General features: G+C 43.1%; 1 protein-coding gene across 2 annotated transcripts in view; it reads right to left on the bottom strand.

Annotated features, from left to right (window-relative positions):
* Positions 1-18,871, bottom strand: part of CRIM1 (cysteine rich transmembrane BMP regulator 1) — a gene marked incomplete at its 5' end in the record, with an annotated part of 206,515 nt that overhangs the window by 15,113 nt on the left and 172,531 nt on the right. For both annotated transcript variants that reach the window (XM_082671722.1, XM_082671723.1), the window contains one exon: positions 15,702-15,923. In XM_082671722.1, coding sequence (XP_082527848.1) covers positions 15,702-15,923 — 222 coding nt within the window. The remainder of the gene's footprint in view (positions 1-15,701; positions 15,924-18,871) is intronic.

Here is an 18,871-nt window from a genome sequence, read left to right as displayed (position 1 = left end):
ACTACTGAGCCTGTGCTCTAGAGCCCATGAGCCACAACTGCTGAGCCTGTGTGCTGCAACTACTGAAGCCCGCGTGCCTAGAGCCTGTGCTCCAAAACAAAGAGAAGCCACTGCAATAAGAAGCCCACACACCGCAACGAAGAGTAGCCCCCTCTCACCGCAACTAGAGAAAGCCTGCGTGCAGCAACGAATACCCAACACAGCCAAAAATAAATAAATTTATTTTAAAAAAGGAAATAAAAATTTCCTTTGCCAGGAAAGAGGGTATATTTGTCAAATTTCCCCCAAACCACAAAAATAAAATAAAATAAAGTAAAAAAAAAAAAAAAGGATGAGGACTTCGTAATAAAAGAAATTCAAGTCAAGGCCAAGCACTGGTCTGTATTTTCTTAAGATCTAGGCAAAAACACTTATTACATCTTAAGATATTAGATCAATGCTAATATTTGTGAAGTTAAAACTATCTATAAAATTAAGATATTAAAAATAGTAATTATGTGTTAAACATTATAAAGACATTCATTCACTTATTCTACAAACTTTTATCATCAATGGGAAAAAAGGCAAGACCAGGACCCTGACCCAGAGGACTGAGCAGAAGTGGTGGAGACAGGCTGGCGACCAGGACTCCTCACCAGGTACCATGCAGCAGCCACAGTGCTGTGAATTCAACGTGGAGTTGGACAACACAACATGGAGGGTGAAGCAACTGTCTGCTGGGGGAACTGGGAGAGGCTTCACCCGGGATTTGATGCTTTAGTTTTACTTTGAGGGATGAACAGAAGATAAAGAAGCTGGAAGGAAGGACACTCCAAGTAGACGGTGGTACATCCAACAGTTTGCCATGTTGGAACGACAGTGAGAGGTGTGAGGGCCACATGCAGGATGGCTGGAGATGAAGTTGGGATCAGATCGTAAAGGGCCTTGAAGAACAATGACAGATTTAGAGCCTTCCTGCAGTGGAGGGGACGGGCCTAATCAGCTTTGTCTTCAAGAAGAGAACTCTGGAATATGACAATGTGGAAGACTAAACAGGGTTAGGAAGATGGGGACGCTGTTCACCAGGATGTGTTACAGGCCTGGATTAACGCAGAGGTGATGGAGGTGGAAAGGCAAGGCTAGGTTTGAGAGCTATTACTGAGAAACAGCGGTCAGGATATGGACAGTGAGGGGGCGGAGGTGTGAAGGACAACCCTGTTTCTTGCAATGGGAGGTGATGCAGAGCTAATTCCAATATATGAGTCACTTTCCTGCTTTAACAAAGAAACAGCTGGCGAGCTTGTCAAGGACCTGGTCAAGCCTTATCAAACCAGATATTCCAGTGGGTCAATCAGAGCTGCAGCGGTTGACCTTCAAACTCTTAGCCTTTCTGTGTGAACATGACCATGAAGCTGCCTCTAGGATAGAACTAATTTGGGGCTCAACAAGGTAAAAGGGAACACGTTTTAGTCACCAGTGGTGAGAATGTGGGGTAACAGGCAAAACTGGCAGTATCCCTCATGTATCCTTAAAAACATTATACTTCTTTCATCCAATAATTCTATTTCTAGTCAGCTATCCCAAGGAAATAATCAGAAAAGGCCTAAAATAAGTTGTTTATGTAGATGTTCATCACAATATTATTTATAATAGCAAGAAATTGGGGAAAAAAAACTGTCCAACAATATGGGATATTTTAATGACTCGATACAATCATAGGAGAGAATATTGTGCAGCTGTTAAAATGCATCATGTATAGTATAAGTTCAACCACATAAAGAGGAAAATTTAAAACTGTCTGGAAAGAAACGAAACTGTTAACAGTGTTAGAATCAAGGGTGAATTTTTCTCTTTAACTTTTCTTTTGCAATGAATATTAGTTACTCTTGATAAGGCAACAATATTAAATGATTTCAAACAGGTATGTGCATGCATTATCAACCTCCCCTCCCATCCCCCCTCCACACAATGAAAAGAAAAGCTTAGTCTGAACCTGGTTCTAAAGAACCTGGTCATGTGGTGTGGTGCTTTCTGAACGCTACTGACCCACTCTGAATAATTTCAATGGTCTGCAAGAAAATTAAAACCACAGAAGACATGCCAGAGAGCAAATGCTGAGCTACAGCATAACGAAGTGTCTATGCAACTACTCATCCAGTAATTGTATGAGATCACTGTCCCAAAGAGTATTTATAAAATGATAGAAGAGGGATAGTAACTACTCTGGATGCCTAGCAGGCAGTAGGTTGAACCAAGAACTTCGATGACATATTAGATGAAATTGAAGTTTCTCATTTGATTTTGTTACAAAAATAAGTCTTTTTCTGAATTCAATGAAGATTAAGAGTTCAATCGAGTGCAGCAATATGACAAAGAAACGGTGAAACCCATTCAATGGGAGCCTCACAGAGATGCTGCAACAGACTCTGCACACAGCAGCGGAGCTGGTCTGACCAGTGGGGCCCCAGGAGATTCAGGGGCCATAACAAAGCCCTTCCCCTCCAGGGAGGGGCTGACCACCATGGACCCAACTTCCAGGTGCTTCTACCAAGTTAGCTCTATTCCATTCAAGCTCTCCTCATCAGATTACCAAGGAAACATCTCACCTTCAACTTCACTTCATTTTCAACGGAATTAACTCTGACTTGAGATCAGGAAGCTATCTTTTCAGGTTTAAACAACTGGGGGTGGGGGAGGGGTGGGTAGAGCACAGAGGCAGATGCCAATCAATCGCTGGTTGAAAGCAGGGACCGAAAGAATGAGTCTCTTGCTGGCGGTGGCAGACAGTGCAAAAGGGACCAGTGGCCCCAAAAAGACCTTGTAAAGGGATCTGGTTATAGGAATGAGGTATCTCAAGGAGATGGCTCCTTGAGAGCCATCTCGTGTGCAGAGCTCAGCTGGACCACAGCAAGATCTAAGATCTGCATGTTCAGCACTCTCACAGCTGATCTCCTTACAGACTGGAGGTCAGAGGACGCAGGTGGTAGAGGCAAGAGGGATGGTTCTGAAAGAAGGATCTAGGGCCAAGCACTGAAGAAGAGAACTAGCATCTGCTGAGCATCCATGGTACCCAGGCGCTGTGCTCAAGAGCATCACATGGTTCAGCCTCATGGCAACTCTCTGAGGTAGGGCTGTCCGTCCTACTCTTGGGGAAACTCAGGTTCAGCGAGGGGAAGGAACCTGATGTAACCAAGCCAGCAGGCGGTGGAGCCGGCATCTCCTCCTGGCTCCATCTGACTGCAAAGCCCACATTCTTGGCCTTGAGCTCTACCTAACAGCTCCCTTTCTTACCCTCCCAGGAATACACAGAGCCCTCTTCATGTGGCCTCAACTGTGCCTGGGCCTCTCTGGAACAGCGGACAACTGTTTGGCTATCCAGCTTCTTCAGGTGGAGGCCAAGCTGGATCCAGTGTGTGACCAGGGTTGAGCCACGGTTAGCACTGGACGTTTTACGTCAGGGCTAGCTGGCTTGAGGATGTGGACTTCAATCCATGACAAGCCCCATTTCAGAGTCGGCAACAGTTTTCGTGATATCTCCACATCTGATCAGTCTGAGTCGCAATATCAATATATTTCGTAACAGTAAAGTTTGTTTCTTCAAACATGCTTTAAAACAAAGCCACATTTAAGACATGGGTTGGTCACCACTCTGTGGAATTTTCATGTGAAATAAATGAGGACTCCTTTTTGTAAAAGCCTTGACTAATTTTTTCTGAGGTGGTTGCTATGTGGCCCAGATTAGACTAGATTAGATTTTATTACTTAGATTCTAGTTAATGAGGCTTTATAGAAACATCTTTTCTTTTGACCAAATTTTATCTGGAAAGCCAGTGGTCTAAACAGAGGCCTGAAAGTATGTTGTGAATTTCAGTTGACTGATGGATCCCGGTGCCCCTATTTCTTTTTTTTTAATTGAAGTATAATTGATTTACAATGTTGTGTCAATCTCTGCTGTACAGCAAAGCGACTCAGTTATATATATATATACATCCTTTTTTAAAAAAAATTTATTTTATTTATTTATTTTTGGCTGTGTTGGGCCTTCGCTGTGGTGCACGGGCTTACTGCAGCGGCTTCTCGTTGCGGAGCATGGGCTCTAGGCGCGTGGGCTCCAGTAGTTGTGGCATGCAGGCTCAGTAGTTGTGGCTCGTGGGCTCTAGAGCACAGGCTCAGTAGTTGTGGCACACGGGCTTAGTTGCTCCGCGGCATGTGGGATCTTCCCGGACTAGGGCTTGAACCCATGTCCGCTGCATTAGCAGGCGGATTCTTAACCACTGCGCCACCAGGGAAGCCCTATACATCCTTTTTTAATATTCTTTTCTGCTATGGTGTATCACAGGATACTGAATATAGTTCCCTGTGCTATACATTAGGACCTTGTTGTTTATCCATTCTAAATATGATAGTTTGCATCTACCAACCCCAAACTCCCAGTCCATCCCTCTCCCTCCCCCCTGCCCCCCTTGGCAACCACAAGTCTGATCTCTATGTCTGTGAGTCTGTTTCTGTTTTGTAGATAGGTTCATTTGTGCCATATTTTAGATTCCACATATAAGTGAGATCATATGGTATTTATGTTTCTCTGTCTGACTTCACTTAGTATGATAATCTCTAGTTGCATCCATGTTGCTGCAAATGCCGGTGCCCCTATTTCTTACATGCTTATTTCTTTTCCTGGATGGACCACTTCCTCCCATTTGGGTGAATCTGAGAAAGCTCTGTCAGAAAATTTTAGAAATGACTTGGTTTACAGGGAGACATGGTGGCTAATCTACCCAATTTGCGGTTCTAAATAATAAACTAATGAAGTCATTGTAGTTTTGGGGGGAAAACAGCATAGTCTAATTGGAAGTCCATATAAAAGCATTTTAAGCTTTAAGGCTAAAGAGGGATGCATAAATAGAGATGTGGGAACTGTCCAACTAAAAGTAACCTAAACAGTTTATATTTGGTTATTGAGTGTGCTGTCCATTTCATTCTGACTGTGGTATTCATCACTCCAACCAGTTGCTTATGCTGACGGTGACATTAGGTTTATTCTTCAATACCTAATGATAATCATAACTTCCACTTACTGACTGCCTACTATGTACTGGGCATGGTGCTAACCAAGCATTTTTTTTTTTTCTTTTTTTGGCTGTGCCACATGGCTTATGGGATCCTAGTTCCCCGACCAGGGATTGAATTCGGACCCTCGGCAGTGAGAGCAGAGTCTTAACCACTGGACCACCCTACCCAAGCATTTTTCACAAGTCAATTCCACATGCTCTTCATAGGCCAATGGAACAGGGTGTTATTTGAATTCCACAGAAAACCAAGGCACAGGGAGAATAAGTAACTTGCCCAAAACGCATGGCTAGGAAGTGGCAGGGCCAGGATGGAAACCACACACACCTCCACAGTCCCCGCACACTGTCTGCCTGCCTCGTCCCCAGTGGGATAACCTCAGAGAGCTCCATGTTCCTGGGCAAGGATCTGGGCTGCACAAACAAAAGTGGTTACGACTCACTGACTCTGGAGAATATGGGCGCTTAGACTTCCTACCCCTTACATTTGTTGGGGCTCAAGGTCTTTGCCTTCAAAGGCAGATTACCCTTCAACCGACTGCATCAGACATCTGCACAGTCCTATCAAGGAATGGCGATATAGTGGTTATTGAGGACTTGTGGTTCTTCTCAGGCAGATCTCTATTTAACACTCCTCTCACTCTTCTCAAGGAAGAGGATTCGAGAACGTTCCAAGGAAAACATGAGGTATGACACTAATATAATAAGGTTTGTTTTTTAAAACAAACACCTCAGGAGTTACATACCCAAACACACGTGATCCCTTTCTACGTAGTCATTGTTGAGGGCTATAAACGTACTCCGGCGATATTGCCCCTGCTTCATACGGCTTTGGAATTTTCCTTTTGCAATGACATCCTTTTGAAACAGGCAAGGAAGACGGTCACTATTTTATGGCCACTCCTTGGTTTAGATCAGCTTTGGTATTTGGTTTCCTCAGCTCTGGCCTCTATCTTATCCATCAGATCGGCTTGAAATGACTTTCGGCCTCTATCAGAAACAAAGTCCCTCCCTGCTAAAGGATGGAGGTTTACTGCTGCGTCATTCTCAGCATCCTGTGTCAGGAGCCTGGAGCACTCATGCCCATAGCTCCTCAGGCAGGCCAGCCATTTAACTCATGCAGCGCTCAGACATGTGTCTTATATTTATGGATTCAAAAAGAAGCAATATTATCTTGCATCATGTTTGACTACAATAAAAATATGCGATCTCTTTCAGAAAGAGTTTGGAAAACTCAGCATGGTTTTCCCTTTTCCTCAATTCTGGTTATCTGAAAGGGCTGAGGAAGAAGTGGCAAGGCCTTGAAATGTTAACTCCTTTCGAGCTGACCTCTCCACCTGTCTGAACCTCACTATCTTACTTCTTTTTAAGATAAGAAGAGGCTTACCAGGCTGTTAAAAGTTGGACTTTGCTTTTACTCTTGAGCTATTTTACTAATTACACCATAAAGCTAATTAACAGTAAAACCCGGATAATAGAATCATGTCGTTTTCTTCCTCTATAAAAATCCCATTATTTCATGAGTCACTGATGTAGTAGCTCAGGTCTTGCTCTGAATCTGACCATGATGAAAAGAAAGCATTTCCAGATTCCCCACCCCCTTTGCTCTGTGAAAGGTTTTAAAACCTAAAATCCGCTAGAATCTACATTACAGTTGGACTTTTCCATTTCTACCAGGAGACAATGTTCCTGCATACATAGTTCAGGTTCTAACTCTGGTTGTGATGGCCATGAAGTCAGAGTCTTGGTGTGGGAGTAGCTTCTGGGGAGGAAGTTCGGCAGCTTTAGAAATTGCATCAGTTCTTCCAAATCTCCAATGTACTATTTAGAGACCTGAAAAGTAATTTACTCTGGGCTGCTCGTGGCCAAGGAAGTAAATGCAGCTCTTACTCTCAGAGGAAGTCCCACCGCAAAACAATCCAGCGCAGTTGTGCAGTGGGTGCTCGTCCTCTCTGCACATCGCTGTAGAGATTCTAAACGCTGGGGGTGCAGTGGTGCACAAGGCAGGTGGGGGTCTCTGCCCTCGGGGAGATGCTCTTGGATCCAGAGGATCTCCTCAGCTCTGTGTGATTTCAGTTCAAAACAGATGTGCCAAATGATTTGAAAAAAACTGTGCAAACTGCAGGCCCTGCTAGTAAGATTATACTTCAAATCAGTTTAAGTTTGAGGTTCGAGGGATTTTAAAGAAAACTTTCATGCAGTCATTTAGGCAGGTGGAGAAAGGTACCAGGTACGCTACTGGTAACACAAGACTTAGAAGAGAGAGTGAAAAAGGCAGCCAAGTGTTTCCACTGACACGGCTGACTTGGGTAAGTAGAGAGGAAGTGCTTTTTAAAATTTTGGCTTATGACTGTAACAATGCATTACAAATACTCTCTAACTCCCACAAAGGAACGAGATGCTACTATTACCTTTTACTTTATTTTCTCTTAGCTGACAAGACACTGGGATCCCTGGCCTTGTGATATCCTCTGTATTTTTATATCCCAAGTTGGGCACATTCAGGGCACAAACTCCATGTGGAGGATCAATGGAACGTGGGTGCCTCCTGTTTGAGAAACCAGCTTTTACTTTTTTTACATAAAGTGGAGACAAACAGAAATCAGAATGAAGAAGGAACCTGAGCAAATAAACAAGCAGGTCACTAAGAAGTGGACAGAGATTTGCAGACGTAGAAGAGGACGACTGATTTTGAAAATGCTGGCTCGCTGGACCTCCACAGACTGGAAAGGAATATAAAAGTGGAACTCAACTGAAGTCTGACTGAAAAACAGACGGCCTAGGCAATTTCAGTGAGGCAGAGATCTAATACACAGTAATTTTATCAGCAAATGTTTAGAGTTTTTTGCCTAAAAATACAGAAAAAAACCTTTATTGATTAACCTCAAAAATTGCATACTGTATCTTACAACTTTTAGCTTCTAATAAATAAAACATCTGCTCTTAATTCACTTATATAAAAAGAAAAAACTGAGACAAATGTTGCCATGTAGGCTGACTCCTACTTCCATATAATGTCTTGTCTTTTTTTTTTTTTTTTAGCAGAAAAAGGTTTATGGCAGGGCCAAGCAAGGAGAACGGGTGGCTTGTGCTCAGAAACCCCAAACTCTACAATGTCTCAACTGCTGTAAAGGCAGATCTGACCACAGTTTTAAGACTTTTCTTGAAAGTCCCATTTTTGCTTTATTTTATTCTATTTCTGGGACAGGAGTCCAGGTCTCTTTATAAAGGCGAAAAGAGCCTTTTAGGTTTCTTCAACATACTGGAAAGAACAGGTGATGACACAGGGTTCCAAGCTAATAGAGAAATTATAAACTTCCCTGAGTTCCACCAAGAGAAATCTCACCAAACTGATAAACAGTAATTTCTGGCTGATTCCTACTTCATGCAAAGAGGACAGACTTTCTCAGTAATAGAACTTATTAACCTTTGTATTAAGCATCTGTTATGGACTGATTAAGCACTTCATGGATAAAAGTTCAAGGAAACATTCCATTTCCAACTTGATAAAGAGTATAAAGACTGACTCTTACATAGGCTAAGAAAACTTTGAGGTAGAAGCTCAGCGTGGCCAATTTCTGCACCAGAGGAGTTTCTGCACCTACAGGAGGTGGTTCATCCGTCACAGCCCAAGAGCTGTCAGGAACGCTCCACCAGCAGCCTCCGGGCGGGTCTGCAGACTGACTTCAGGTCTGATTGCATTTTGTCGCTGAAATGTAATCCTGCTATAGAGGGTCGTTCCTCCCTCATTAGAGGGTACACAGTCAGGGCTGGCCTCCTGGGCAGAAATAAGAGGCAAAAGGCACCTGCTAATAATCTCTGGAAACACCAGTGCCAGCCTCCCTTCTGTGCAGCAGACGTCTTTAAAACAAGAACATGGGGCCAGAGCCCAGATAAAGAAATGCCACTCAGAGGTTTCCCCCAAGTTAACTAGAACAACTTGAATTTCTGTTTACACAGCCGAGGGCCTGGAAAGGATACTGAAGTGAGAAGAGAAAGCTGCTTAGGGGATAAGCAAGATGAGATGTTTCCTAGGGTGGAGGGCAGGACCTAATAAACAAACTGAAATCAAACCCTGTTTATTTTTGTTGGGACTTTAGACCAGTTCCAAAGTTAGTACAGTGCCTGACAACCAGAATGCCGTCAGTCTTACACTTTCTAAACATTACACAGAAAAGCATCCTGCTTCCCTTCCCTTTTGTTTAAAATCACTCGGCACTAACTGTGACCACCGGGGCTGTGGAGCAGGGGCCCCGGGAGCTGAGAGCTCTGAAGAATGTGCAAGAAGCACCCCGGGGCTCCTTCTGACAAGAACACTCCCTGATTATAAATGCCACAACCCCTGTTTCCAGGAATCATAGCGGATCCTGCACAATGAGTCCTTGGACTCCTCAAATGGGACTAGCCTCTCAACGCAAACAGAAAAATAAAAGAGCTCCATTCTCTCTCCCGCGAGACATCCAGAGGTATGGGAGGACAGTGAAGTGCTGAGGTCTGGGGCCAGGCACTGCCACAACCCAGCTGCACTACAACCCCTTAGATAGCATGCTGCTTCCACCAGGGTCACAATAAGGTGACTGAAGTTGTCACGCGCTATTTATTTAAGCAAAGAGTGCGCAGGATGAGGTACACCACACCAAAGTGTTTTCTCAGATATTCTCGTCCTTCAAAAACTTATCGTTGGGATGCAATATCCAAGCCTTTCTCTTGCAGAAGGGCGGATGCCATATTTAAAGTGAGATACCAGAGTCCACGTGACGCCTGTTACCCATGTCAGGTGCACCCTGTGTTAGGAGAGCTGTAACTCTGAGCCAATATATAGTCATATCCTGCTCACTGTTTACCAAGTGCTTTCATATATGTATATTACGTCGCTTAATTTTCATAGCACTTTAGTGAAGCACAGGATGATATTATTATTCCCATCTTATAGATGAGGAAACTGAGCTACAGTTACGTCCTACCACTGAGACCTACAGCTAGAACGTGCCAGAAATGGGGTCAAAGTACATTCTATTTCCAATACACAGAAGCTTTTAATTTTAAGAAAACACACTGGAGAAAGAGCTGTGAAAAGTGTTCCAATGATGATGCCAGTATCATAACATTATGGCTTAAAAATGTACAACATTTAGTTCTGTGGGTTGTGTATCTTAGAGATGCTGAATTAAATATTTACTGTTTGATTCCTGGGCTGAGTTAAATACACAATAATCAATAGATGTTCCAAAGAGATACTATGTGTATTTATCTCTAAGAAAAGATACCTACGGGACTTCCCTGGTGGTCCAGTGGGTCAGACTTCGAGCTCCCAATGCAGGAGGCCTGGGTTCCATCCCTGGTCAGGGAACTAGATCCCACATGCATGCCGCAACTAAGAGTCCGCACGCCACAACTAAGAAGTCCACACGTCACAACTAACAGGCCCACATGCCGCAACTAAGAGTCTGCATGCCACAACCTAGACCCAGCACAGCCAAAATAAATAAATAGTTAAATATTTAAAACAACAAAACAAAAAAAACTCTGTAATGACCTATAGAGGAAAAGAGTCTAAAACACAGTGGATATATGTATACGTATAACTGATTCACTGTGCTATACAGCAGAAACTAACACAACATTGTATATCAACTATATTCCAATAAAAATTTTAAAGATACCTAAACAAATAAATATAAATCTAAGCAAAAAATGAATGCGGTATGATAGACTGACTTGATATAAAGCGTAGGAATTGTCCCTACCAAGAAGAAACATTATTAACCATTTGCTAGTTAAAGATCACTATGGAGAGGAAATAGAATTACACCATCATGACTGAGTGCCAAGCCAGCTGGACTCCACCTGAAAGCTCTAACTCAAATATTAATATAAGACATATAAAAATATTAAAAAATAGCTAACCTCTAATCAGACAGATGTACAACCTACAAGAAAATCATTTTTTCATGTACCATCTATAATAGAACTTGTTTTCAGAGATCCTTAAAGATATGAGATACTTAAAGACACTTAAAAGATACTAGATGACTTGAAGACATGTAATCAGAGTATCATAACTTTGTTCACATCAAATTATGAAATAAATATGCGTGTGTATATATACATACACACACACATAACACACAAACAACTATCACCCCAAGATAACTAACCTTCAACAAAAACTTAAATGAGAAAGATGCACTGACTCAGGGATTTCCAGCCAAAAAATATCTGATACATAAATATCTCTAAATATATGACCTCAAATATTTTCTAAAATAACACATGGTTACAAATAAGTAAAAATGCTTGCCAAATGGTAAGTTTCAAAACAACATTCTATGCACTGAGTCATACTTATGACTTGGCCAACACAAGAGTTGCTTATGCAACTCTTCATCGGGGGAACACTGAGCATCTACAATTCCAAAGTCAACAGGTATGATGTAGCAGCAATAGGAGCTTGAACACCTCATACATTAAATTAAGAAAGATCTTTATGATCAAGGTAGTGCCTTTCTTTATAATATTTTTGTAAGAAATGATATAAATTTTATATTATATAATATAAATATAATAGTTATGAACATAACATTCAGGAATGACTGCACCCCTGGCCATGGTGCAGATCTGCGGGGATGACCTTGCTAGACGGAAGTTGCTAGAGTCTGGCCCTTCGCAGAAGCATCACCCACACAAACATCAGAGCAAGGGTAATGTGTCAGGACAAGCATCCCCTCAGGCACAGGAAGTGCCGATGTAAGGGTTTTGGGCTTAATTGTTTGCTGCCCTTTAGGAGTGATGGAATAAAGATCTCACTGAAGCACCGAAATAATTTTTTGCTCCAGAAAGGTTAGAAAGGCATGGAGCATGTAGTCAGTGATAAGGCTATCAAGGCTATCTTGCATGGTGAAGTCTGTCATGGGGAAGGCATCTGTTGTTTACAAGGAACCACATATCAAATCTGCCATCACACATTAGAATTCCCACCAGGCCTTTTATCCTCCCCCCGCCCCCGCCCCCGCCCCCGCCCCCATCTACATTCAAGTCATCTCTTGATTCTCGTTCCCCTTTCTTTAAGCCATCATTACAGTCAAAAAGCCTATGAAAATAAAATCTAAGTTTGTGTGTATTTGTGTAGGAAGCTGGAATATAAAAAAATTAGGGAATCAGAAGATGTTCCATTGAAATGATTGGGTAATTACTACTTAGTTTCCTTCTAGGACAAGGATGAATTCCCTAATGATGGGTATTATAAGTAATTAGACAAAGCTGTTCACTTTTCAAAATTAATCATCAATCCTATTAATTATGTCTGTATTACACATTCTATTAAATTAGCGCACATAATATGAGGCTTTCACACACCAGAAGAGAAGCGTTATCATTGCACTTTAGTGACTTGATAATTTAGCTGAAAGGAACACAAACATTCGTAATTACACTACTTTTAGTAGGATCACCCTTTTCAATTCTCTTGTGGTAAGAAAAAAGGCTACTTCACAAGGCGAAAGCAAGCACACTTTTCTTCAGGGGTTTTAGCACTAAAGAAGAAGCCAGATTAAAGGCAGATTTGAGGTTTTTAGAGATCCATATTTGACTGATTAGGGAGAACATTCCCCCAGGGAGGAGACCTGCAGCCATGGTGAGGTCAGCACTGTAGGCCTGGAGGAGGCACATGTGACCCCGGGAACAGATTATGTGGGTTAATAAGGAGCTGGGTTCAAACTGAGAAAGCCTAAAACAGGAGGCAATGAAAGCACTGGTCCTCGATGCCTGCTGAGAAGCAACCGGGGGCTTTATGACGTGCAGAATGACGGCCTTCCTACCTTCTTCCTTTGCTAGGTGATCTGGATGGGGATGCAGGCTTTGCCACTGGGGCATCGCCAGTAACTGCCTGCAGGTGTACTAGTGCTGCCCGGGCTTGGTGCCCTTACAGAGGGACCACACTGACGGGAAGCTGACAAGAGAATAAGCCTGGAGAGGCCAAGGGAGCAAACTGGAGGGTCATAAAATCCCCATATCACAGTCATGAACTGAACTTGACTTCATACGCTTGGACATACCTGGTCCTTGCTACCTGCAGAGAAGTATGATGCATGTAGAGGCTCCTAATGACTATTTCAGTAAGAAAACATGTATGAAGCACTAAGATGAACGCAAGGACACAGCACACAGCATCACGCATCAGATGTTAAGACGCCCCAGTATGTTCCCCAGAAGATACGTCATAGGTTTATACAGTATAGTTATCCCTGTGTCAAGGGGAGGGGGTAGTAGTTGTGGAGGGAGATGTAACAGAAATCAAATTTCCACTCTTATCATTATGAGCTCATATGAACCACAATTTAGTGAAAGTACTTAAAGTCTAGCTTGAAATCAAAATCACAAATTGGGGGCAAATTGGTATTTTCTTCCCCACACTACAAGATGAATGTATGGTCTGAATCGGGGTTCCCAGCCCCTGGGCTGCGACCACTACCAGTCTGAGGCCTGTTAGGAACCAGGCCGCACAGCAGGAGGTGAGAGGCCGGTGAGTGAGTGAAACTTCATCTGCCGCTCCTGTCGCTCACGCTACCAGCCTGAAACAACGCTACCACCCTCCATGGAAAAACTGTCTTCCACGAAACCGTTCCTGGTGGCCAAAAGGTTGGGGACTGCTGGTCTAAATAATGCAGGAATTGGAATAGGAAAATATGCAGGCAAAAGAAAAAAAAAAGAGACAACACAGAATACTATGATATGCAGGTTTCTTTCCATAAGTTTGGTTTTGTTAAATTGGTTTTGTGAGAAAGAGAAGTGATTTACTGTTATCACATGGAAACAAATTTACTAGCTGAGTAATTTACTAATCACATATTTACCAATTAAGTAGCAAAACACAACAGGAACTTTTTTTATCTAAAAAAAATTAAATTTGAGGGTTTTCAACACACAAGAAATTCACTGCTGGGTTTTTCCTCTGAAGGTAATAGAATTCTTAGGCCTCCTGGGCCCTAGTTTCCAACTGTGATCCAAGTGCCCCTGGTTGATTTATAAACTGTTTCCTTTAGGACTGCAGTTTTGGTATTTAAATACAGTGGTCCTGGCTGGACATTTCCCCCTCCATCCACCAACACCCTGTCTGAAATAGTGGCCTGGTTACACCTTTCATTCAGGTCTCACCAAGGGCTATGCCACTTTCCAGATGACTGCTGGTCAGCTCTCTGAGAAGACACGTAGCAGTAAGTTGGGTGGATGCCTTGATACATTTTTGGCTCCATTTAGGAGCTACAAAGATTACGGGTATTACAGCAGACGCAATGCTCCAGTCACTAAGAGGTGCAGCAACCGTATGTCCCGATTTACTAGGGACACTCCTGGCCTACAGCCATGGCCCCAACATAATTATTAACAGTCCTCATTTCACTCACAAAAGCATGGTTTAAAGAATAAATTGGATAGACAGCCACCCTATTAAAAGAAGAGAATCCATCTTTCACACATAGTTTTTAATATTCCCTGACCATTACATTGAGAAACTCAAGCTCTGTAAAATTCCTGAGACCAGAAATTATGCTTTAAAAATCTTTCCATCTCTTGTATACCAATGTGTAGAATAAGTCTTCAGAGGAAGTGGCCCCACAGAGTGGCCAGAGGAGCTGTCCTGATAAGCTTGAATGGCGGCCAATGTGCACCTGAGCGCCATTTATCGACTCATCTACGGGGATTGTTACAAAGCCCTGTGGCCAGAGGATTTCTCCTCCTCCTCAGGCATCACCCCAAACATATGCACTGACTTGCATCTACGAAGCACGCAAAAATCTTCAACAATAAATCGCATGACGCCTGTCGTTAATACAGCTTTGCCTAGTTTTTCACCTGCTAACTCTGATTACAGGTTCACAACTGGACTGAGATATGTCATTGTCTTTCACTTGACTTTATGAGCTTTACTTGAGACAGAAGCAATCAAAGAGAGTGAGAGCCTTGGGAGCAGGGACTGTGCCTGTATTCGAGCTGCCAGCTGTCTGAGCCTTGCCTTCTAGACTCCAGAACGGCATCTGGCTTGTGTCCATAGGACCAGTTTTGGTATAGACGTCAGGGGCTGATATAAGTATGTCCTCTGCTCACAAGATGTATCCCCGTGGGTCACATGAAGGAGAGGGCTCTGTCAGTTACTCAGGCCTCGCTCTGTGTCCCTAAACCCTCCACACGGACAACCACATGGTTTAAATAGAATCAATTAAGTGTTAGCAGACAGAGGAGTAACTGGGGGATTAAAATTAGTATCTGGTATTTAGCTGATCTCAAGGCAGTGGCAAGCTTAGGCACTAAGTGTACTCTGATATGGGACATGGTGTTTCTCTGTGGACAAAAGGACCACAGTCAGTAACAGGGTGAAGGAAGAGTTCCAATACTGAAAATTCTGAAATGGCAAAGGAGCCCAAGAGAGACGGCGCTATAGCATCACGACATCCTCAGAGAGCATTTCTTATTCTTAATATGCTTTATCTCAGGAACACATCCTCCATGTCTTTCCTCCGCCTGATGTGACTACATTGATTCTATGTGGCACATCAACCAGAAAAACAGATTTCGAAATTATTAACTGATCTAGGCAAATGGCTGTCAATGTAGATTTAGTGGTCACTGGGAGAAAGGAAGGATTTTTTTTCTTGGTCTTACCTATGCAGTAGGGACAACACTGGCCTTTTCTCAACACAGGTCTTTCACAGGATACTGAAGGGCAAGACTCAGAGTAACAGCTAATTACGCTATCCATGCACACGCAGCTGGTACACACATCCGGCTTCCAGGACTCCGCTGCCAGGAATATATCCCCTTCATCATTTTTGCAGTAACTAGGCACGCTGTCATTATGGGATGAGGAAGGCTGGAGAGGTTCATCTGGAAAAATGAACAGAAGGTCAGCAGAAAAAAAGATGCTGCAGGCCACCCACTGTGCAACACAGTGAGTTTCACTCTGTCCCATACAAAGCACGCTTGGTCACCAGGGCTTTGTGTGCCTCCTTGAAATGGACTCAGGGGCTTCCCTGGTGGCGCAGTGGTTGAGAGTCCGCCTGCCGATGCAGGGGACATGGGTTCGTGCCCCGGTCCGGGAAGATCCCACATGCCGCGGAGAGGCTGGGTCCGCAAGTCATGGCCGCTGAGCCTGTGCTCCGCAACGGGAGAAGCCACAACAGTGAGAGGCCCGCGTATGGCAAAAAATAAAAATAAAAAAAAAAGGACTCAGTAATGACACAGCACATCTGACTCGGACAGGGTCTGGAGTTTTAAAACAAAAACAACAAAGACCACAAAAGATCTGTTGCAGAGATTCTGTTAGTTGCTTGCACGATATCCACTCTACCTTTCTTCCTTAACGAACTCCTGATTTTAAGGTCGGGGGTGGGGTGGCTGAGGACCTGGATCACAAGGGGGATATGTCACACGGGACCACTGCTCCCTCCTTTTCTAGTCTCCGGCACAGCTGGGGGTGGCCATGTCACCTGGCTGTGGCGAACGGATTCACTGGCTAATCAGGGATTTCTGGGAAAACTTTCACTTTCTTAAAAGAAGGGCAGATGTGAAGCTACCCACATGCTTCCACATTCTTCCTGCCTTGAATATGAGTGTGTCGCCTGTAGCTATAATACCCTTATCATACCTGTAAGAGAGAGGCCTTGATATCACTAAGACACTAAATCAATGGGATCAACATCTGTCTCCAAGCTTCTCATAATGTATGGAAAAGAAACCTCTGTTTAAAAACTGTAGCTGGGTCTTCTCTTACTTGCAGCCGCACGCAGTGCTAACCAATTAACACCCAAACAGATTTTCAAACTGTATGCAACACTTCAATGTTCCGGCCTTCACATTAATGGCTGAAAGATGATGGGAAATGTATATCACTCCTGAGGATGCACCTACAGAGAAATCACCTGCAAGACTTGTGTGTTTTTGCTACATAAATACAGACCAGAGGGCCTCCAGATCTAGTAACAACTTGAAACAGAAAAGAACGTCACCAGAAAACCCAGATATCTCTTGGGGTCTTGCCATTCACTGAACTGACTTGAGAGCTGTAAGCTCAAGCAGAAAGCTGACTGGGATATAACAAAGGAAAGCGTAATACTAGTTAGTGAGCTTTCCTAGTTTAGAAATGTCACAATTGCACTGACAAGAGAGCACTCCCAACCACCTTTGCACTTGAGAGTCTGGAAAAAGCCATGATGGTCCCACCCAGCAAACCTCTAAGAGAATCCCATTTTCTCAAAGGATACAGGGTCAGAAGAATTATCATCCGTTCTCATAGTCAACATCATGAAGTCTGCTCTTTCATATACATGTAGCTATCACAGTGAAGCAGGAGCTCCGAGTGTCCCATTTTCCTCCCATCCACCTCCTGGATACACCCTACAGCCAACAAGTTTGATTTGACAAGAAGAGTCTCTTTGAGAAGCGGGGCAATTGCTTTACTTTGGGCTCTGAACCCAAAGTGTGTAACTGTATCTCCTACTGCCAGTCCTGAAGGCAGCAACAGTGAAAGAAGAGCCATTGGTTCCACTGTTCCAAATGTGCTTCAGGTCCAATTTTAGGTAAGTTTCCATAGATCACATGCATATGAGATAAAGTTGGTAAAATGGGATTACTTTCTCAGGCATCTTTTCTGGATCATCCATGTCTAGGGATAATTTCTTTTTAAGAGATTGACTGATGTTAACTTTTGATTTGGCTGGAAATCAGGGCAACTCACACTAGTCTACACGAGGCTCTGCAAATTGCCACGAGGTTTCTGTGTGTTATGACAGCTTAGCTCTTGTAAGCAACACCCAACCTGGTGTCTGAAAACTTAGAGGAGGAAGCAGGGACGGCAGCGATGGAAGCATGAAACAGTAGCTGAAATGAACAGCCTAGAGTCTGGAGGGGACCCCAGGAGACATGGGGATGTGCCGGCAGAGCTGGAGTGAGAGCTGCAGCTGAGATGCAGCGTCTGCAGGTCTTCAGCCTCCAGGGCAAGAGACTTCGGAGCCCTGACTGAAGATATCATTTGGGAACCTTGCCCAGGCTATCTTCCTTCTTTGCGCCTTTCTTTCCATTTTTAGGAAAAAGTGAGACCCCTTCTTTACACTCTGATTCTAAATATTAACTCACTTGTTTTGTTTTTACCAGTTCTTTCACTGGTGTTCATTCATTCTTTTTATTTCTATACCAGAGAAATAAAAGAAGAAAAGAGGGATCTCTCTTCTGTGCTACGCTTCTTTCCAACTTTAAAAAATCAAAAATGAAAGAGAACTTTAAAAGTGTGAAAAAAGAAAGACGTGCTTCTCTATTCTCTGCCTTTCTCACCTTGGTGAAGTATCATCACCTACAGGGATGCTCAGTCTTTCTTCATGAGCCCACTTCCGTTTCTAGACCTTGCTCTAAACCAGGCCAGAGGAGAGGGGGAGTTAAGAACAGAGGGAATGACAAGGCATCCCAGGAGATACAATCACCATGAGGGATGCAACTCTTCTAGTTGTACATATATATCATTTTGGGACAACTTTAGGATGCAAGTATTCTAAGGTTAGAGATGGTATTTTTCTAGATGTGAAATACTCCATTTATCAATGCTGCTGTCGAAATTTACTGCAATGTGAAGAAATCAATGCTTTGAATTTTAAGACTTTTTATCGCTGCAACACAACTATGAATGGAAAGTTCAGAAAGATCAACGATGGGGTAGGTGACTGATTTTAAAATACAAGAGCATTCTAGATACAAACTTATTCACAGGTTTAAGTGTAACCTTCAGAATACTGATCTAGGAAACAGAAAGTCCTGACATTTAAGATGAAGGCTATCACTGAAGT

This window comes from Grampus griseus, assembly GCF_964374135.1.
Source record: "Grampus griseus genome assembly, chromosome: 15".
Lineage (NCBI taxonomy): Eukaryota > Metazoa > Chordata > Mammalia > Artiodactyla > Delphinidae > Grampus > Grampus griseus.
This window is presented reverse-complemented; position numbering and strand designations above follow the sequence as displayed.